At 45.4% G+C, this 12706-nt stretch overlaps 2 protein-coding genes across 4 annotated transcripts in view; both read left to right on the top strand.

Annotated features, from left to right (window-relative positions):
- tfpia (tissue factor pathway inhibitor a) overlaps positions 1-6083 on the top strand; it is a 47163-nt gene extending 41080 nt beyond the window's left edge. For 2 of the 3 annotated variants that reach the window (XM_066641441.1, XM_066641439.1), the window contains exons 3-7: positions 1122-1292; positions 3076-3141; positions 3701-3763; positions 4225-4404; positions 5378-6083. In XM_066641441.1, coding sequence (XP_066497538.1) covers positions 1122-1292; positions 3076-3141; positions 3701-3763; positions 4225-4404; positions 5378-5445 — 548 coding nt within the window. In that variant the 3' untranslated portion in view covers positions 5446-6083. The remainder of the gene's footprint in view (positions 1-1121; positions 1293-3075; positions 3142-3700; positions 3764-4224; positions 4405-5377) is intronic. The other variant, XM_066641442.1, reaches the window with a different exon arrangement.
- A 3318-nt stretch (positions 6084-9401) lies between these two features.
- Positions 9402-12706, top strand: part of calcrla (calcitonin receptor-like a) — a 55335-nt gene continuing 52030 nt past the window's right edge. The window contains exon 1 of the mRNA XM_066640969.1: positions 9402-9531. The gene's annotated coding sequence lies outside the window, so the exon portion shown is untranslated. The remainder of the gene's footprint in view (positions 9532-12706) is intronic.

Here is a 12706-nt window from a genome sequence, read left to right as displayed (position 1 = left end):
TAACACACCACACTCCTCACAAACAGACACCTGGAGGAAACCCACGCAGACACAGAGAGAACACACCACACTCCTCACAGACAGTCACCCGGAGGAAACCCACGCAGACACAGGGAGAACACACCACACCCCTCACAGACAGTCACCCGGAGGAAACCCACGCAGACACAGGGAGAACACACCACACTCCTCACAGACAGTCACCCGGAGGAAACCCATGCAGACACAGAGATAACACACCACACTCCTCACAGACAGACACCTGGAGGAAACCCACGCAGACACAGAGAGAACACACCACACTCCTCACAGACAGTCACCCGGAGGAAACCCACGCAGACACAGAGAGAACACACCACACTCCTCACAGACAGTCACCCGGAGGAAACCCACGCAGACACAGGGAGAACACACCACACCCCTCACAGACAGTCACCCGGAGGAAACCCACGCAGACACAGGGAGAACACACCACACTCCTCACAGACAGTCACCCGGAGGAAACCCACGCAGACACAGAGATAACACACCACACTCCTCACAGACAGACACCTGGAGGAAACCCACGCAGACACAGGGAGAACACACCACACTCCTCACAGACTGTCACCCGGAGGAAACCCACGCAGACACAGAGAGAACACACCCAGTTAATGGCCTTGATTCTGTAGGAAATTTGAATTGAGCAGTTTACGATTAACATATAAACATATGGTTTGTGTTTTGACACACAATGGGATTTTCTCCACAAGGGGCACTGTTTCTCAAAAATTAACTCCAATTTAAGGGCTGCTCCACAAGGGGGCGCTATTGTGTCGCTTTAATGCCACTGTGTCCTTATTTAGAATCCAGACTTTAATGTGTTAAATGTTTTTGCTGCTGCTAACAGTTACGGCTGAATTCTAAGAGTTAACGGTCAGTGTTTCTGTTTTTTCCGTACGGTCAATTCCTGAGAGTGTGAGAGCTCTCCCACCAGAAATAAACCTCACTTTTATGTCTGAAGCCTCACTCCTGTCTGAAGCCTGCAGCAGCTATAAAAAGAGCCCTGTGATTTATGACTTGGGTAGTTTTTTTTTCCCCTTCTCCCAAGCTGACTCTTGTTCTTTCTCTCTCTCCTGCAGCCAGTAAAAGTCCATGTCACCTGGAGGACGAGCCGGGCCCATGCCGTGGACTTGTGCCTCGATATTTCTTCGACAGTAAGACCCAGGAGTGCAGACGTTTTTTCTACGGCGGCTGCTTCGGGAATGCAAACAACTTCAAGACCCTTAAAGAGTGTCAGCACACATGCCAACGTATGTGCCGCCTGTTAAAGCCTCTTTACATGAGACCTGTTCACAAACGTTCAAATTATCCACACCAAAAATGACACTATAATATCAGATATTAAACACATGTTTGTTATGTTTAGTCATTGGCACTTCCCAAATGGCAAAGCCCTGCCTTTAATCGCCGTGGTTCCTCAGCGTTTCTGGGTCAGAATATTTGAAGGCCGTGTTTTTGTCACAGGATATTAATGTAAACAGCAAAATAAAACGTAACCACACTAAAGGAGTTCAGCTTCAGATTTTGGTTTAGATTTTACTCAGCTTCATATGAAGAAGCAGAGACAACACGAGGCTGTGAAAAAGCTGAGAGCAGTCAGAAAGAGAAGACTCCAGACACTCATAAAGACAACTGAGGAATCACTTTGTGTTTTACATTAGACCCCAGATCAGCAGGGATCTGCTCCTCTGACCGTAAACAGATAAAGACTTGTATCTCAGCATGTGACCAGCCAGAGCAGTCGGTTGTTTTATTGTTGCGACTCAGACCTCTTCTGTTCCCACGGTGATGTTAAAACACGGTTGTAGTCAGTGGTTGCTACTCTAACACAAAAATAACCAAAGGAAATGCTTTAATGAACACTGTGTGAAACTTGGAACCTAGTCCCGTAATGCGGTTGTTTTACAATGTCACAGGTTACGTTTTAGGGTAGTGGGGCTTTTATAGTGGAAATAATCCTCCAGGTGACTGTCTGTGAGGAGTGTGGTGTGTTCTCCCTGTGTCCGCGTGGGTTTCCTCCGGGTGACTGTCTGTGAGGAGTGTGGTGTGTTCTCCCTGTGTCTGCGTGGGTTTCCTCCGGGTGACTGTCTGTGAGGAGTGTGGTGTGTTCTCCCTGTGTCCGTGTGGGTTTCCTCCGGGTGACTGTCTGTGAGGAGTGTGGTGTGTTCTCTCTGTGTCTGCGTGGGTTTCCTCCGGGTGACTGTCTGTGAGGAGTGTGGTGTGTTCTCCCTGTCTCTGCGTGGGTTTCCTCCGGGTGCTCCGGTTTCCACCCACAGTCCAAAAACACACGTTGGTAGGTGGATTGGCGACTCAAAAGTGTCCGTAGGTGTGAGTGTGTGTGTGTGTGTTGCCCTGTGAAGAACTGGCGCCCCCTCCAGGGTGTATTCCCGTCTTGCGCCCAATGATTCCAGGTAGGCTCTGGACCCACCGGGACCCTGAACTGGATAAGGGTTACAGATAATGAATGAATGAATGAAAAGTTTACCTTTATGAATATTCCATATAAAACATATAAACACCATAGGTTCACTGCAGAAATAATGCAGAATTGTGAAAGTCCCTTTTAAGAGTGTCATTAAAAGTCAAGTTTGTCATTCAAACCAATTACTATGACAAAGTTGTATGGGCTTTTTGTCTGTTCTGCCCCAGACAACCTTCATCCCACAGCACTGTGGAACCAGACTCGTTTAATCCAGTCACATCCTTGGCCTTGTTTTTAATCGGCTGTGTTAATTATCCCTGTCAGAGGCACAAGAAAAGGCTTCTCAGCAAGTGGAGCATAGCCAGAGTTCCCTAGTGCTGCTCCTGCCAGAGAGACAATTGTGTCTTATTCCAGTTGGCTTTTGCTGGCTCAGACGCGTCTCAAACACATAAATAATCTGAAAAGCCACAGGGTTGCGTCTCGCAGAACAGAGCTTTTGATTCATTATGCAATAAACCAGCAATTGCCAGATAACAAAAACACTCAGTGATGATAGAGAACGTTTTAAGTGAAATTAAAGAGTCAGGGGTCTTTTCTTTTTCTCTTCTCAGCAGGTAATTACACCGAGGAACCCGGTCATGTCCCAAAACCAGAGAAGGCTCCTCTGATTGTACATGGTAATTACACTTTCACTAAACCTGCTTTTAAACTCTTCATTTCTATGCGAATATACCACGATATTGCTATAATTTGCCAAATTAACCAGTAAGAGCCAGTATATGGACACGTGATCAGCCAGTATTTCTTTTACAGTTAGGGGTATTAATAGGTAACAAGCCCTATTCTTCTAGTAAGGCCTTACAGTGTGTTATTTTATAACATCATCTATTAAGTGCTAATGGTATTCAGCCACATACACATTAGTGAGGTCAGGTGCCAATGATGTGAATCACAAACACCACATAAATCTGTGTTGTGTGTGAGTGAGAGTATTAGTGAATGGTGACTGTCTGTGAGGAATGTGGTGTGTTCTCCCTGTGTCTGCGTGGGTTTCCTCCGGGTGACTGTCTGTGAGGAGTATGGTGTGTTCTCCCTGTGTCTGTGTGGATTTCCTCCAGTTCCGTGAGGTGCTTAGTACCTAATAAAGTGCAGATTTCAGGGTTTGTTTGTAAAGCACTGATATGCATTTTTTTCCAAAATAAATAAACTAATAAACAAAGTTTCTGTTATTTTCAGAGGAGCGTGTGAAGTTGTCATCCATACTACCTCACACACAGACACAACCAGAGGAAGATACAGGTAAACACACACACACACATACACACACACACTGAGGGACAGCAGGTTGTGGATTGGGTACATGCTAAATGTCCAGTGTGTTGGAAGCCATAGGGCAGTAGAGCGGTCCTTATGTTCTTTCTTCAGTTAACAGCTGACAGTGTGTAAATGCAGTGTGTGTGTGTTAGAGAAGATATTATACACAACCCCCTGACAGCAGCACTCACCAATCAGAGAACAGTAAAAATGAGTTACCATATCCTCTACAGTTGTTTGTAGGGCACACTGTAGCCAACAAAGCTGCCCTCCACACTGCAGACTAGGGTTCAGTTCTCAGCTCGGGCAGGAACCACAGATATGTCAATAAGAGTGTGTTGACAAAACTCTAAACACTGCATTCCCCCAACCTTTAACAGAGCTATGTCCTTCAGGATGCGTCTGCCAAATGACGTAAATTTAAACTGAAGTATTTGTGTTTTCAGCATTCACTCTTCCAGACGTCTGCCTGAGTCGGATCGACAAAGGAGACTGCGATGGCTCTGAGAGGAGATACGTGTACAACCCCAGAGTTAAGCGCTGTCAGGCGTTCCACTACAGCGGCTGCGGGGGCAACAACAACAACTTTGTCCACAAGAGACTCTGCATGAAAACCTGCATGCCAGGTAAACTGAGATAATTATTCACACGGACACACCGCACAGCTGCATAACCTTAAATAGAAGTCCTGGGTTCGATAAAGCAGTTACAGACAATAATGAGTGAATGAATAAAGTTTAACAGTGACATCACTATTATTAATTATACCATTAATAAACAAACAATTCTATACACAAATTTTGAATCAACAGGGTGAGACATTTATATGGATACACCTTAATACAATGGGAATGGTTGGTGATATTAACTTCTTGTTTGTGGCATATTAGTATATGGGAAGTGGGGGGGGGCTTTTCAAGATGGGTGGTGACCATGGCGGCCATTTTGAAGTCGGCCATTTTGGATCCAACTTTTGTTTTTTCAATGGGAAGAGGGTCATGTGACACAGCAAACGTATTGGGAATTTCACAAGAAAAACAATGGTGTGCTTGGCTTTAATGTAACTTGAAACTACAGATTCTAGAACCTGTGCTAGCATTTCTCCTGCTGGTGTTGCTATCAGTGTGTGAAGAGTGGGAGAAGAGGGATGCATTGACAATCCAACACAATGGGCAGCACTTTGAACACATTTTATAAGTGGTCAGAGACTTGTAAATAACTCATGAAAGAATAGAGTTACATTAAAACCAAGCACACCATTGTTTTTCTTGCGAAATTCCCAATAAGTTTGATGTGTCACATGACCCTCTTCCCACTGAAAAAACAAAAGGATCCAAAATGGCCGACTTCAAAATGGCCGCCATGGTCACCACCCATCTTGAAATGTTTCCCCCCTCCCATATACTAATGTGCCACAAACAGGAAGTTAATATCACCAACCATTCCTGTTTTATTAAGTTGTATCCATATAAATGGCCCACCCTGTATGTAATGTTATTCTCAGTTTTACCACAAGGTGGCCAACTACAGATATATGTGTACTAGTACAATAACCAGTAAGTTATATAACTATGAACTGTGCTAATCTGTTTTTTACAGGTCACAAACGACCAAAGCAAATACGCATAAAGACAAGGACCTCAAACATCTTGTTCCGATCGATCTGAGATCTAAGAACATCCATGGAATCGTATACAACACTACCTTTTTTTACCACTGTGGAATATTTAAGTCATTTATAACAATTTGCTAATAGTTTTTATGTGTTACAGGATCTGAATGAGTTATAAATGTAGTTTTACTAATCTCATGATTGTTTAATCTTTAAATGACTTGTTCTCTGGCCCCAAGCTTTGGACGTTTTGTGCCATACCTGCAACAAAAGAGATGAATGAACTCGATTCAGACGTGTGCATCATTTCCACGTGAAACTACAAAAACACAGTCCTGCCTTTGAGTTTACTTTCGGTAATTTAGGTACATTATGTACCTTTTTTCATGTGGAAATCATGTACGTTTAAAGCTGATGTTAATCATTGTTACTGAATCAGTGCATTATTATATTTGGAGTTGAAAGCTGGAGACCAGAAGAACTCACACTTCCCACTGACTTCACTGATTCATTAAAACTGTGTGTAAATATATCTTTGCCTTACTGTGTGTATCATACTGTTTGTGTATATCGTGTTTAGTTGTGTTGAATAACGATGTTGATTTGAAAACTGAGAAAGGATTCTGTATGTTTCTGCTCTACATTCTTTGTTATTATAAGCCAAATGTCCATAAAAATAATAAAACCATTCCCTCGGGATGAGCTGGAGTGATGTTTGTGTTAATCGCTCAACACAGGCACCTGGCCTCAGTGATGTTTTTGTAGCTGAATGCCATGGAATCCTCACAGGAAAGTTCCAGCTTCTAGTGTAAAGCCTTCCCTGACGTTTAGAGGCTGTTGGTGTATGAAAATGAGGACAATCTCCCAATGAATGCTCTTCATTTCAGAAAACAAACAAAAAAAAACATTTAACTGAGCAAATGTCCACAAAACATTTTGTAATAAAATGGGCATGTAATGTACTTTTAATTCAGCTTCATTGAAGGAAAATGGGGCGGCACGGTGACGCAGCAGGTAGGTGTTGCAGTCACGACTCCAGTGAGAAGTGTGGTGTGTTCTCTCTGTATCCGTGTGGGTTTCCCCCAGGTGACTGTCTGTGAGGAGTGTGGTGTGTTCTCTCTGTGTCTGTGTGGGTTTCCCCCAGGTGACTGTCTGTGAGGAGTGTGGTGTGTTCTCTCGGTGTCTGCGTGGGTTTCCTCCGGGTGACTGTCTGTGAGGAGTGTGGTGTGTTCTCTCTGTGTCTGTGTGGGTTTCCTCCGGGTGACTGTCTGTGAGGAGTGTGGTGTGTTCTCCCTGTGTCTGTGTGGGTTTCCTCCGGGTGACTGTCTGTGAGGAGTGTGGTGTGTTCTCCCTGTGTCCGTGTGGGTTTCCTCCGGGTGACTGTCTGTGAGGAGTGTGGTGTGTTCTCTCTGTGTCTGCGTGGGTTTCCTCCGGGTGACTGTCTGTGAGGAGTGTGGTGTGTTCTCCCTGTGTCTGTGTGGGTTTCCTCCGGGTGACTGTCTGTGAGGAGTGTGGTGTGTTCTCCCTGTGTCTGTGTGGGTTTCCTCCGGGTGACTGTCTGTGAGGAGTGTGGTGTGTTCTCTCTGTGTCTGCGTGGGTTTCCTCCGGGTGACTGTCTGTGAGGAGTGTGGTGTGTTCTCCCTGTGTCTGCGTGGGTTTCCTCCGGGTGACTGTCTGTGAGGAGTGTGGTGTGTTCTCCCTGTGTCTGTGTGGGTTTCCTCCGGGTGACTGTCTGTGAGGAGTGTGGTGTGTTCTCCCTGTGTCCGTGTGGGTATCCCCCAAGTGACTGTCTGTGAGGAGTGTGGTGTGTTCTCTCGGTGTCTGCGTGGGTTTCCTCCGGGTGACTGTCTGTGAGGAGTGTGGTGTGTTCTCTCTGTGTCTGCGTGGGTTTCCTCTGGGTGACTGTCTGTGAGGAGTGTGGTGTGTTCTTCCTGTGTCTGCGTGGGTTTCCTCCCACACTCCAAAAACACACGTTGGTAGGTGGATTGGCGACTCAAACGTGTCCGTAGGTGTGAGTGTGTGAGTGAATGTATGTGTGTGTCTGTGTTGCCCTGTGAAGGACTGGCGCCCCCTCCAGGGTGGATTCTCGCCTTGTGCCCAATGATTCCAGGAAGGCTCTGGACCCACCGTGACCCTGAACTGGATAAGGGTTACAGATAATGAATGAATGAATGTAGGAAAATGACTGGTTCTCTATGGGTCTTTTTTTATTATATTACATTTTTATATCAGATTTAAATGATTTTAAAAAACAGGACAGCGCTGTATATTCTTCAGATCCTTTGCTGAGTGATGTTGGTTAGACCAAAAATTTCCACTTCACTTTGAGGAGTTATTCAGTGGTTCAGTTGATCACCGTGTACATTTTTGTCTCAGCTATAGGCTCTTTCAAATCGCATGGTAACTACCGGCTTTACACACATTCCTTATTTCCTTAATCCAAGAAGTGTTTGAACCTCTTCAAAGAACCACAGTGTAATTTTACAAGCTGCCATTGTGAGTCCTATAAAAACAGTGGTGATTTAGGAGATTTGACAAATGATGGGTTTATGCCGGATGTCTGCATTCCATGGTCATGTCTCTGGCCAATCAGCGCTATCCAAAGTCAGCACATCACATTTAGTCCAAACTTGGCTCACTTTGAACCGCACATGAGGAGGGACTTAAAAAGAAAAGCCGAGTGTGTACCATGCGATGGAAAAGCGACACATATTCCCTTTTATTCCTTTCCTTGAGAGTGAAAGGAAACCTCACTTATTGCAAAGGGTGGTAATGTCGCCATGTTTATTTCACGTGTGTACACGTCAGGTCTCTCTCTCAGCCACAAGATGGCGCTGACATCACACTTTTTACTTAGACTTTTAGAGACATTGTACCAAGTGTCTACAAAGAACATATCAGAATAATATTTACAGAGCCTGGGCAGAAATGTATATATTTTTCAAAAAAAGACTCATCTCTAGTGTTCTAAAGCCTTCAGATTTAAAAATACTGTTTCAATATTTTTGTAAATAATCAATACCCAGTAAACAATTAGCCGTTGATTCAACGTTGAAATAACGTAATGACTGCCGTCTAATCAACGTTCTCTTAAGGTTGAAAATGAAAGTTGAAAAGACGTCCAAACACAGACTTTGAAAAGACGACTATTAGACGTATTTTGGACGTCCGTTGACGTTATTAATTGGTCCCGAAAAAAATGACTTGTATAAAACGCGTTTTGGACGTCCACTGACGTTATCGATTGGTCACCACTTGATAACTAACTTATTAAGATGGATTTTGGACGTCCATTGACGTTTAAAATATGTCATTGACGGACAGACTACTTTTAGACCTATTTTGAACGTCCAGGAACGTTCCTTGTTTACTGGGAAGGTAAAAACTCATAGGCTTGTACAGCCTTAACATTACAACCACCTTCTTGTTTTTACACCCACTCCTCCACTGCCCTGAAAATAGTCCACCGACAAAAAATGATCTGCCAGTGACGTCCTGTGTCCACAACCAACGCAAACCCTGCAGCAACAGATGAGCTACTGTCTCAAACTTCACAGCCACAAGGTGGACCACCGAAGGAGGGGTCTCTAACAGAGGGGACAGTGAGTGGACACACAGCACTGGAGAGAGAAACAATAAAAGAGGCCACAAAATCACAGGCAATGATTTTACAAAATAAGCTATTCTTCAAAAGCAGTAAACACCGTGTGGCTTTTAAAAAATGCAGATTTATGCACAAGAGTTATCCACATTCCCTTCAACCTCTCACTAGTGAAATGACCGCGGATGAAGCGGGGAAGGTGAGTAAATGCAGCTGATTACTACAGTTCTGTGACCTGAGCCGGCGCCTTGAGTGTCCAATCACAGCACAGGGGGCGGCGACTGATGCGGAGGCGGGGAGACTGGCCGCCAATCGGCATGGCTTATATGAAAGTGGGCGGAGCGTGCGTGAATGTGCGCGCGCGCTCGCGCCGGTATGTGTGTGAGTGTGTGTGTGTGTGTGCGCGCGTGTGTGTGTGTGTCAGTGCCAGTGCCAGTGCGCTGCTGGATTGTGCCTGCAGCGTTTGAAGGGAAGGCGCGTTTGAATGTGAGGGAGGACCTGGAAGCACCGAAGCTGTTAAACACAGGACTCTGCAGCAAGGTAAGAGGCTCTTATAACAACGAGTAATATGAGTGATATCAATGATGGTAAACTGCGCTGCTGTTGTTGTGATTTACCTGCGCACTGAAGGGAAGCTCGTGTGTGTTTCAAACTGAGATAATGTCATACTCCTGTATAATTCAGGCTAGACTTGTAGAAAGCAGTTGTTGTTGTTGTGTGTCTTCAGTGAATTTATGACAAGCCTGTGCATTGCTTCCATGTAATAAAATCTTCTGTGGACCTCTGGATGTGCTGAGATACACTCCAAACGTTTGTAGACAACGCATCCTGCAGCAGCCACACACACGAGCCTAAGGGCACCGTGCTCAGTGCCAAGTATCAGTTGGAGGCAGTGGATGTGCAACTTTTTAGTGTCAGGGCACCATCCTATACCTTCAGGATGATGTGATGAGACTGAGCCAATACTAGTCCTCTAGCACGAGTTTCTGACTCCTCTAATGGGCATGTGGCTGCATGCCATCAAACCCTCACCACAAAGTTTCAGCATCTATTCTACAAGCCTACCCAGGAGAGTTACAGCATGTATATGTATACACATTAACACGGACAAGCTGCCTGTTATTAACCTTGACTTAAAGAGGTGTTGTCCATCATATCATGGTGTGTCTGAGCTCATAGTGAGTGTGTGTAGCTTGTTAGTGAATGAGGAAGTGTGAGTAGTGTCTGAGAGCTTCTGTGGACTGGGAGTTGGAGGAGAATTCCACACATTTTTTTCAAATTTGCTGTTGAAGCTAATGGCCAGGGCCCTTCCGAAAGGTTGGTTGTGCAGCAGCTGACTTGTTCAGAAATGTTTGCAGCGGTGGTGACAGGAACTAGACGCCCACCTCATAAAGCCGCCTTACAGACAGTCGTTATGTGGAAATGTTATTATTCTGTTAATATGAAATGGTTATCGTTTTTAAAATTAGGTTTCAATGTTTTTAAAACTCTATTCACAGAAGAGAGATTACAACATAATTCACAAAAACGTTAGGATGCAGTGCAAAACATAAATACAAACAGAATGAAGCTCCCTGCAGGAGCTTGGAGATTTTACAGATGGCGAGTTAGTGCTGGTTGTCTGCAGTTCATTGTGACAGACAAGTCTCTTTGGCCGAATCAGTGCTCTACAAAGTTTACACTTCACATTTAGGTGGTGCAGCAGGTAGTGTCGCAGTCACACAGCTCCAGGGGCCAGGAGGTTGTGGGTTCAATTAACGCTGTCTGTGAGGAGTGTGGTGTGTTCTCCCTGTGTCTGCGTGGGTTTCCTCCGGGTGACTGTCTGTGAGGAGTGTGGTGTGTTCTCTCTGTGTCTGCGTGGGTTTCCTCCGGGTGACTGTCTGTGAGGAGTGTGGTGTGTTCTCTCTGTGTCTGTGTGGGTTTCCTCCGGGTGACTGTCTGTGAGGAGTGTCGTGTGTTCTCCCTGTGTCTGCGTGGGTTTCCTCCGGGTGACTGTCTGTGAGGAGTGTGGTGTGTTCTCCCCGTGTCTGCGTGGGTTTCCTCCGGGTGACTGTCTGTGAGGAGTGTGGTGTGTTCTCTCTGTGTCTGCGTGGGTTTCCTCTGGGTGACTGTCTGTGAGGAGTGTGGTGTGTTCTCTCTGTGTCTGTGTGGGTTTCCTCCGGGTGACTCTGTGTGAGGAGTGTGGTGCGTTCTCTCTGTGTCTGTGTGGGTTTCCTCCGGGTGACTGTCTGTGAGGAGTGTGGTGTGTTCTCCCTGTGTCTGCGTGGGTTTCCTCCGGGTGACTGTCTGTGAGGAGTGTGGTGTGTTCTCCCTGTGTCTGCGTGGGTTTCCTCCGGGTGACTGTCTGCGAGGAGTGTGGTGTGTTCTCTCTGTGTCTGCGTGGGTTTCCTCCGGGTGGCTGTCTATGAGGAGTGTGGTGTGTTCTCCCTGTGTCTGCGTGGGTTTCCTCCGGGTGACTGTCTGTGAGGAGTGTGGTGCGTTCTCCGGTTTCTCCGGTTTCCTCTCACAGTCCAAAAACATTGACAAGTCTCTTTGGCCCAATCAGCGCTCTACAAAGTTTACACTTCACATTTTGTCCCAACTCAGCTCACTCTGAAGTGCACTTGAACAGGGACTAAAAATGTACCATGTACCAACTGACAGATTTGTGAAAAACACAGGATAGAGCCGAGCCTAGTAGGTACCATTCAGCACCTATAAATATATCATAAATAAACTGTCTACCACTATGTTGTAGACTTTCTGCCCTTTGGTTCCTTTCACACCTACTGTAAAGAAATGAGTCAGTAAGTGCCTCTACAATGAACCATTTCACATCAAACTACAGGGCATCTAGAAAATAGGTGGAGTTCCCCTTTTAAGGGCTCCACCAGCCTGAATGTAGTGTAAATACCAGGGAGAGCTAATCTTACATCCTCAGTTTTAGCATCTAAAAAAAAACAAAAACAGAGCATTTTCTAAAGGTAAACAAGACGGGAAATAGCTCAACTGGACCTTACTGGACTCGATGGCTGTAAAAGATAACCACCTCACACAACCTCACTGAGGATTACAGCTCAACGTAAACATCCACCTCGTCTGTGTAAACAGAGGAGAGAGGACGCCAGGATAATGTGATCAGGGAAACAGGACTGGACGCTGACACTTCAGTGGTCACTCCGGGACCCCCAAAGAGCAGCAGGGCCCACGCTGGACCACCACATAGCCCTGGGTCCAGTATGATTTTAGCAGGGTGGTTACATAAGTTACAGATCGCACAGTAAATGTTTCAGGTCAGTGAGAGGGGAGAGGACTCTGTTCAGATCTCGCTGGACACTGTACTCAGCCGCATGGACAGTGCTATGGAGAGTGGATGTAAGCATCTGTCCACAGTCTTCAATGAGGATATAGTCGATCACTTGTTACTGTGTTAATATTCTGAATGAAGGATATTAATTGGGAGTTTCTTTTCTTGCAGTAAGAGCCCTTACACTTTGTATTGGAACATTGCTGTGAGAATTTGATGGCAGCCGTAGCAGCATTAGTGAGGTCATGTTCTGATGTTGCAGGATTACAGACCTTAGTTTGCTTTAGGAGACAACACTCAGGACGTATCAGACACAGCCATCTTCTTCGTCATTAGTAAGACAAATTGCGTTATGGTATAGATTCTAGGGTCAATCGACTGTACACTGCATTTTGTGATGGATTATGAGTATATGTACAAATACTAAAC

Source organism: Hoplias malabaricus, chromosome 12 (genome assembly GCF_029633855.1).
Source record: "Hoplias malabaricus isolate fHopMal1 chromosome 12, fHopMal1.hap1, whole genome shotgun sequence".
Lineage (NCBI taxonomy): Eukaryota > Metazoa > Chordata > Actinopteri > Characiformes > Erythrinidae > Hoplias > Hoplias malabaricus.
This window is presented reverse-complemented; position numbering and strand designations above follow the sequence as displayed.